General features: G+C 33.3%; 1 protein-coding gene across 1 annotated transcript; it reads right to left on the reverse strand.

The window, feature by feature from the left end:
• Nucleotides 1–436: 436 nt before the first annotated feature.
• LOC114179436 (plant intracellular Ras-group-related LRR protein 9-like) lies at nucleotides 437–2,921 on the reverse strand. The gene is made up of 3 exons (XM_028065779.1): nucleotides 2,077–2,921; nucleotides 1,744–1,910; nucleotides 437–1,317 (listed from the first exon to the last, which is right to left on the reverse strand). Exons 1-3 carry the CDS (start codon nucleotides 2,911–2,913, stop codon nucleotides 684–686), a joined length of 1,638 nt encoding a protein of 545 aa, XP_027921580.1. The 5' UTR covers nucleotides 2,914–2,921; the 3' UTR covers nucleotides 437–683.
• Nucleotides 2,922–9,515: the final 6,594 nt, after the last annotated feature.

The raw sequence follows: 9,515 nt of genomic DNA on the forward strand, positions 1-9,515 counted from the left end.
TTGACACGTGGACAATTTTTTTTAGATTAAAAAAATTTAAAAAAAATTAAAAAAATTAAAGAAACCAGGAACTGACACGGGACATGTATTGTTCAAAAACGTTAACTATTTAAACACCGTTAGTGAGAAAGATCAAATTGACCCCAATTTGACGAAAATGATAATCTAATTGAACATAAAATGAAAATAAAGACCAAATTGAATAAAAACAACAAAAATAGAGACCTAATATATATTTAAGTCTTTAAAATACTATTCTGTTATTATTGAATGAAAATTATATGGCTATGGGATTTTCTTGAAATTCACCTTACTATAAAGGAAGTGTCGAAAAGAGTATCTGCTGCAACTAAAACGGCAGATGAAACGTAGAGAATGTTTTTCAATTTGGAGTTTATTCGGATTAAAAACGGTACAAAACAACCAGAGGGTTGAGGGAAAAAAAGTAATAGAAAATAGTAAATTCTGTTTAGTTTACCAATTGCCTGTAAGCAAAACTATTCTTAATTGCGAAAAAAAGGAAATGTTGTTAACTTGCAGCCTCCGAAAGATGCTATGCTGTAGCATGCATCAACCAAAGAAGACTGATGAGCTGGGAATAACCAAATGGAAGCAGATAGTAGGTGTGTATGTTATGATCTTCATCTCACAATAAGCATCAAACAAAGTCCCCGGCCATAAGCTCATAGCTGCTGATTAAGATACGCTTCTCTGGGAGTTTTGGGGGACATAATCATCTCAGATACATTTTCAGAAACATTCTTCAGCCAAGAGGTGCTTCGCGTTAACCACCCATTTTCTCCGTGTTCTTGCACTTCCTGGGTGGTTTTCTTTTCTTCCTCCTCCAATATCTCAATCCATCTCTGAGACATGAAGCACTTTATGGCTTGGAGCCCTTCCTCCACCACATACATAGGTGGCACTTCAACAGGATTCTGTTCCAAGTTTAGCTTGGTCAAGTTATGAAGGCGACCAAAAGAATCAGGAAGTGCATGAATTTGGTTGTTGCTCAGATCCAACTCCCTGAGGTTGATCAAATCACCAAAGGTCTCTGGAAGTTCTTTGAGGTCACTGAAGTTACTGCTCAGGTTTATAACTTGAAGATTACTCAATTTCCCAATCGCAACAGGAAGCCCGCGCAGCTCGTTAAAGTGAGCATCCAGATAGCGCAGGGATTTCATCTCACAAACTGATGAGGGAAGAGATCGAATCTTGTTCAACTGAATCATAAGCTTCTGTAAATTATGCATCTCAAATCCAATGTTTGTTGGCAAATACGACAGGCTGTTAAAGCTTGCATCTAGCTCCACCAATGAACTGATCATTTAATATAAAGATGGCTCCATCAATCATAGAAAAAGCATTCTTAGTATCGACGCATGTGCATAAACAAAAAATACGGTTGCAAACTGAGATATTCTCCAAAATACAGGAAGAAGTTTAAAAATTGACAAGATGCATAAATGATATAATTTAGCCACAAACGATGTTAAGACTTTCCTTAACATGTTTTGCCCTTGATATGTTGCATGTGTAACAAGTATAGCTTTCAAAATATACACAATCATCACTTCAGAGTTGCCATGGTGTCGGACATAAATTTTACGAGGAAGTCATCAAACTAAACCAGAGTTATTAACCAACTTGACACACAGGAAACAAGAGTAAGTAAACAGTGTACAAGTTACGTTAGTTGATACTGTGTACAAAAAAAATGTAAAATGGAGTTCTTTCTTGCATTACCTGCACTTACTAATGGAATCAGGAAGAGCAGTCAGCTTGTTTCCGGAGACATTGAGGATCTTCAACTTCTGCAACAAGCCAATTGACTCTGGCAGAGACTCCAAAGCATTGGAAGAGAGATTAAGCTCCTCGAGACTTTCCAATCCACATATGGAATCAGGAATCGCCTATTGTGCAGCAAAGAATTGTGGAACACGTACATATATATATGTGCGTTAAATAAAAAAAAAAAAAAAGGCGAAAGAGTAGAAGCTACGTAAAGGAGGAGGAGTGTGGATTTATGAGGAGATAAAGAATTGAAAAGGGATGGAGGAAAAAATGGGGCGGAATTACCGAAAGTTGATTGGTGGAGACGTCGAGGACGACCAATGCAGGAATGTGGCCAAATGCTTCAGGCAGGTACCTGAGGCGCTTACCGGAGAGAGCGATTCGCTCCACCCCTTTTCCGTAGGCCTCTTTCAAAATCCCCTCAACCTGTTCTTTCACTTGGACACTGTCCTCGTCGTCCTCGTCGTTTTCGTTGTTGACGTTGTCGTAGTCGGCGCCGTCGTTCTCGTAAATCTTGACCAAGCGCTTCTCGGCGTCCTTCAGGAGCTTCCCGTAGGCGTCGTGCATGTTGTCGAGCTGAATGATGGACTTCAAAATGCGCTTCTCTTTCTCCGTGGATTCCTTGATGACCTTCTCCTTCTCCGAGATGTGGGCAGTCCAGCGGGCCTCGTCGATCTCCGGGGGCCTGGGCAGGCCCACGATCTCTTCCAGTTGGCGGGACAGGTGGGCTTCCAGGTCCGCTAGCTTAGCCTTGGCCTCGTCGACCTCCTCGTGGGTGGGCCGGGGCCCCATGACCTTGAAGACGGATCGGGCCTGGGCAACGTCGGAGATGGCGCGGGTCATGGAGGCCAGCATTTCCGGGTTGGCTAGATTGGGCATTTGGCCCACGATGGAGGAAGAGGAAGCATCGGGGGGAGGTGGCTGTTCGATGTCGACTTGATGGGAATGGGAAGTGGAGGCGGAGGCGGAGGCGGGGGTGGAGGCGGAGGCGGAGGCGGAGGCAGAGGCGGCGGAGGCAGAAGCGGAGGCTGGGGTTCTGGGGCCGAAGGAAGGGAGACGGGACATGACGTAGGAGAGAACGGGGAAGCTTCCTGGGTGGGGATCCATGGTGGTGGCCTGCATGGTTGTGAGGTAGCAACTAACAAACCAAAATGTGAATCAATGTGATATGGCTTCGTTATATAGATCAACCTCCACACCTGGGATTCAGGTAGTTAGTTAGTTAGTTATTTTCTTTGAATGTGTGGGACAAAATCACTTCCTCTATTTCTTTTGCTCAAATTCCTGTACAACTAAATAGGAAGGAGAGCGATGAGACGTGAACAAAAACAAAAATAAGAGAACCTATTTTTGGACAACTTTTCAAAAATATATTTTGTCTTCTAACGTGAAGTGAAACAAGAGAGAAATTATTTTATTTTAAAGAAATGTTTTAAAATAATAAATAGTTTTACTTCAAGAAGAAAATATACATAATTTAACTTTTATATACTAATTTTTATATTATTTATTTTCATTCATCAAAACAATTAATCTTCACCTCCTTTATTCTTACTTTCATTTTTTTTTGTCTTTCCAAGCAAAATAATGAAATAAATTTGTTTTAAATGTTGCAGAAGAGAAACTGCGGAATGTGAGACCACTTTCACGTAGCATATAATTAGTTTAGTAGTATTATGCTAACATATATGTAGTGTTTTTGTTTTTTCTTACTTTCACTAATTATTTTTGGACGGCCCAATGGGCCAATGGCTTTGAAGTTTTCTCCACAATTTCACTCTTGCAATTGCTATTAAAACCGTAGCTGTTTGCATATAATTTTTCTAAAACCAAAGAGGAAATTAAGCCACCCTTTTAGTGTAGACACATGAGTTGGAGGCGAGGGAAAAAATATACACAAATATCACTCACTACCTTAGTTAATGAATATTATTTCAAATTCTGTACATAATTATTTCAAATTAGGCAAGGAAAAAATTCTACATAAATATCATCTCTTTTGAGGAAATTGAAACAATGACAATGATAATACTTTTTTTGTAGGATTTGTCTTAGATCTCGCCAACTGTTTTCGAAAAGGCAAACTGAAAAATGTCTATTTTTATGGTCCCAAAAATCAAATGGAAGAATTTCTCCCAAAACTCGGTGAAAATCGATAGCAGATGAAAAAATTTGTGTTGTCCATAGACTGTGAAGGAAGGTGACCGAATTGCTAGAAAAAGAGCCAGCAAGGAGATCAGAGTTTTTCTTCATTTATAAATATTTGTTTTTTTTTAATGCTTTTAATAATTTCCCAATTTTTGGGAAAAGTACATTTGCGTGGTGGATAAACAACTCAAGTATGTCATATTTCAGTGTTGTGTTTATTTACATTACTTATAGTTTTTATATTCATGTCGTATATTTTACATTACTAAATATATAGCTTTTGTTAAAAATGTAATTTAAAATTTTGGAGTATTTACAAAAGCTATATATTTTGTAATGTCTATCTTTACTAATTCATAGGTTTCAATAAGTAATATTCTATATTTTAATTTTACATCTTTATAAGACAATCATAATTGATAAGTTTGAATAAGTAATTAGTTTCAATAAGTAAACTATTTAAGTAATAATATGCCTATTATGTTTTAAGAAATATTAATTCGTGTTAGGAATACTTCAAGTATGAGTTAAAATTTCACATTGGATAGAATAAACAAAGTTAAACAGTATATAAAAATAAAGACTCATAATCTCATTACTTTAAGGTAGGTTTTGGGTTACAAGTGGTGTCAAATGCCTTATATGAGTAATACCAATATTATATATATAGAGTCAGGTTCACACTATATAAGAGTGAAGACCCATAATCCGTGTCAAATACTTTATATGTGTAAGATCAATGTCATATATAATCAAAATCTCTCAATGACTATAACCTTCATATGAAAAAAATACATAAACCCAACAATAAGGTCATGTTAGACATTATTGTAAACTTTAACATTTTAACTGTTTTAACACTTTAAAGTTCATCAATCATTTGTCATCGTATAAAAAATTTTAATTTTTTTTTTTGCTTGTGATTAGACAATCTAAACTAGATCAAGATGGCTACTAAGCTTGTTGCCAAATAAAATTATAATTCTATAATAGTAAAATAAAAAAAGTTGTATCACATATAATAAAACCATGTATTTATATGGTTTATATTACTTTATTTCATTAATTAATCTTTACTAAACATTTATAATCCAATAAAACAGTTTATCAATTTCAAATTTATAAACTAAAGAGTTTATGATATTGTCTTTCTAATACATAAATTAAAATAAGTTAAAACAACAAACTCAAATAGTAGATGGTTGTAAAACCTTTTTATTATCACATTAAATATGTCTTGCTTTATTTTTAATGTTTTTACCTCTTACTCTCTCAACCATTGCTCTCAACACTCTCACTTAAAAACCATTGCTAATACATGTATTTAATGTTTTAATGTTAAATTTTAATCCATAAATGATTATGAATTATTAAATAGAAGATATTTAATGTTAACAAATATTTATATTTTTTATTAAATAATAAATTTTGTTTTGTTTCTTTACCTTGTCTAGAGAAAAAATCTACCTGCAAAAGATTTCCGACCGACGCGCTCAAGTAGTAAGAGAGTTTCGAAATCTATGTATGATATATATGAATATAGTAGGGAGTGTGAGAATATGATTCAAATTAAATAATTTTTTTAAAAGAAATATTGATCAAGTCAATGGTCTTTGTAATAAGCTAAGGTTGCAAGTAGGGATGTCAAAAATATCCATACCCGTGGGTATCCGCGGATAAAACTCGCAATGGGTAGGAAACAGATATTAAAAATGGATACCCGCTACCCGTGGGTACAAGTATTTTTGATACCCGCATGTTAACGGGGCGGGTACGGATATCATAGTATCCATACCCGTGGATACCCATACCCGTTAAACTTTAATTCACAAAAATATCCTTATATATATATATATATATATATATTAGTAAAAAACATTATGAGCTAATATTTTATAAGTTACACATCTTATCTTCTGTCTTCATTTTTTCAGTTTCAAGTATTGGTACGTTGTCGTCTTCCAAGTACACCCCTTGACATTATTCTTTTTCCCTTCTTTGAAATTGCGCATATACATCAAACCCTATATAGACAGTGACATTTATGGTATGCTTGTTATCAAATCATGGAATCAAATTAAGAATACTTGACACGTGGTAATTGAGGTTTATTATTTTATTATTTCTTAGGAATCAATGGGAGAAAGTGGACTTGTTGATAAAAAAACTAATTAAATAATTTCCATTGTATTGAACGACATTTTATATTTATTTTTATAATTATTAATCTTGTATGGACTTGAGTTTGTTTGAACTTTATTTAAAATTTATGACAGTGATGTATTTTATTTTATTTTATTTGAATTTATGATTAAATATTTATTTTTAAATAATTTTGTAAATATCCGCGAGTACCCATAGATACCCACAGATATGAAAAAAAAAATATACGGGTACTCGCATAACGGATACCCGACGGATATGGATACAGGTACGGGGCAGATATTTATCCAATGGGTAGGGTACGTGGGAGCTACTACTCGTATCCTACCCGCCCCGTTGACATCCCTAGTTGCAAGTTAATGATCTGGGAAAAGATGTTATTGTTAGGATGAGTGCTTACCACTAGGCCAAAAGCTATAACTATTAGTCAGGGTGCAACTCTTTTTACTTAAGAGTGAAACACTGTCCAAGCGCCACGATTCGATTATGACTTGACCCACTTGACCTCCTTCACGGGATTTGATCCCACATGCAACAATATCCCCCTCAACAATTGTCCTACTAGGAATCCCACTTGGATTGTGACTTGGCCCACCTGGCCTCTGCCACGAGACAATTGTGCAACCTGCAATAATCTCCCCCTTAACAATTGTCCACTAGGAATCGAACTCGTGACCTTGACTCTAATACCAATTGTTAAGATCGAGTGCTTACCACTAGACAAAAAACTATAACTATTAGTCAGGGCGTAACTCTTATGACTCGGCCCACTTGACCTCTGCCACAGGATAATTGATGCTACATGCAACAATCACTGTTGGGAAAAATCCCCTGAGAATCACTTTATTATTAGAGAAATAAAATAAACATAAGAAAACACATACACAACACACCCATGCCCTTTGGACCTGAGTACACCCACACTCTCCAAAGCAATAATTTAACCTAAACCTCACAACGCTCTTATTACACGAGTATTAAGAAATAAGAAGAGTCAAATATAAGATTGAAGTTTCTTTGACTTGGGGCAAGGAACATCACTGACACCCACTTCCTTGGTTGTCCTAGGTGATATGGGATTTTTCAAGACATGTTATTTTCATCAGCCCAACAATTATTTTTGTCATTGTTATAACATGTCAAAACATGGGTTAAAAGCTATTTATGTATATGTTTTGTCATGATAATCAATAAGAGTCAAGGTGAATCTCTTTCAAAAGTTAGATTGTATCCATGTTTAGTTTTTACACATGGTCAACTATTTGTTGAAAATACTCATCTTAGATGATTATTAATATGTATGAAGTACAACTAAAATCGTTGTTTACAAATAAATATTTCAAAATCTTTCATAATCTTGTTGGGAATAGTCCAAGTATGAGTAAAAAAGTTTCACATCAGATAGAATAAACAAAGTTAAACACTATATAAGAATAAAAACTAAAAACTCATAACATCACTGTTTTAAGGTTTTGGGTAAAAATGGTGTCAAATACCTTATATATGTAAGACCATATGAGTCAAAAAATCTCACATTGAATAAAATAGACAAAATTAAACAATATATATATATATATATATATATATATAACCGCAGTCTCTCTCGATAACTGTAACTATATATATGAGATGTACAATCCCAACAAATCTTTTGTACTATATTCTATAACTTTTGATAACCCAGAACAGGTATAACTTTTATTGTATTTGTAATTTATTTATTCATTTCCTATTTTGTTTTTACACAATCTAATTTTATATATCTTTATTACATGAAATGCAATTTTATAAACTTCATGGTAAGCTGAAATGAAATAAGTGTTTCAACTTTCGCTTTACAATAACTTCTAGATATTTATTTGAAAAATTCAATTACAAGTAATGTGTAATGGTTATTTTTAAACATGTTACATTTTTTTAAAACAGATATATATATCGTGCATTGCACATATACACAAACTAATATGAATAAAAGTAATATCAACTATAAATGAAGCAAAACATGCCAAAAATTTTTTATAATGGATATACATTAAATTTAAAAGGTAAAACCAAAAGAACATAAACATGTATATTGTTTTAACCCAAATATTGACTTCATTCAATATTATTTCATAAATCACTAATCTTTAAATAATCGTATTAGAAAAGTGGATGCAGGTATTTGGACAAATCACTGCCTTCTATGAAAAAAAAAATCCGGCAAATGTTTTTGGCTTTCAACTCTCCATGCATACATTTTAGATTCTTAATCGTCATTCTAATTATCACAATATTTAAAATTCAAATTAATTATTTCAATAATAAGACATGTCAAAGTGAGCAAATTTGGCTCACACGAGTTAACTCACCACGAGTCAGGTTGAAAATGAGCGAATTCAACCTGATTCACTTTATGGTGAGCCAAAAATTTTACAACCTTGTTCAACTCATGGGTTGGTGGGTTAAGTGGGTTGACTCACCAACCCATATAAAAAAAATATTTATTTATTTTTAAGTATTCAAATATTTAAATAATTTTTTAAGCAACAATGAGATGACAATTCAATATATGATGAATTATTTCCAAGAAAGTATTTATATAATCCAAGAAAACATGGCTAATATTTCACATTTTTTGTCATGCTATTCAACAAAGTCTAAATAAAAAAAATTACACATTTTTGTCATGTTAATTTAGAAAAATTTATTTATAAGACAGTTGCTTGAGTAATGTACTATAAAGATTATAGTTAAAGATTAAAGTATCAACGTATATCACGACAATCAAATTAATTAAACATTCAAACTATTCGAATATTATTGAGAAATATTCTAGCATTAGTAAATATGAAATTGTGAACCTATATAATTAGGAGCAATACAAAATTATTATAAAAAATTTAAAAAAATGTTGATGGGTTAAGTGGATCAATCCACCTTCAACCTAGCTTCTGTGGGTTAAGTGAGCCAGGTTAAATTCAACCCATTTTTGAAAAAATTGAATTTTTCTCAACCCAACCCGACTCAAATCCGTGATGAATCGGGTTAGCTCACGGATCAAAACTTATTTTGACATCTCTGTACAATATTTAAAATCCAAAATAAGTATCTGAAAATTTTTTCCAAAAATAACTTTGATCAGTAGCAATAAATAATCATTGAAGCGAGGTCCACTATCTGAAAGTCTTCCCCAGAAATAACTTTGATCAGTAGCATTAAATAATCATTGAAGAGAGTTTCACGGTAATGTAATTTTGTGTTTCTGTGCAATTGCTCGTCTATTGATAATCTCTATGGATGAGTTTTGTATAACAACTTTTTATTAAATAATACATAATTTATTTTCTGGTATAAATTAAGTTAATTCGTATCGTAGTAGACCAGCTTTTTTATATAGGTTTCCAAAAAAATTTAATTATTACTTTATACAT

This window comes from Vigna unguiculata, chromosome 3 (genome assembly GCF_004118075.2).
Source record: "Vigna unguiculata cultivar IT97K-499-35 chromosome 3, ASM411807v1, whole genome shotgun sequence".
NCBI classification, from domain to species: domain Eukaryota; kingdom Viridiplantae; phylum Streptophyta; class Magnoliopsida; order Fabales; family Fabaceae; genus Vigna; species Vigna unguiculata.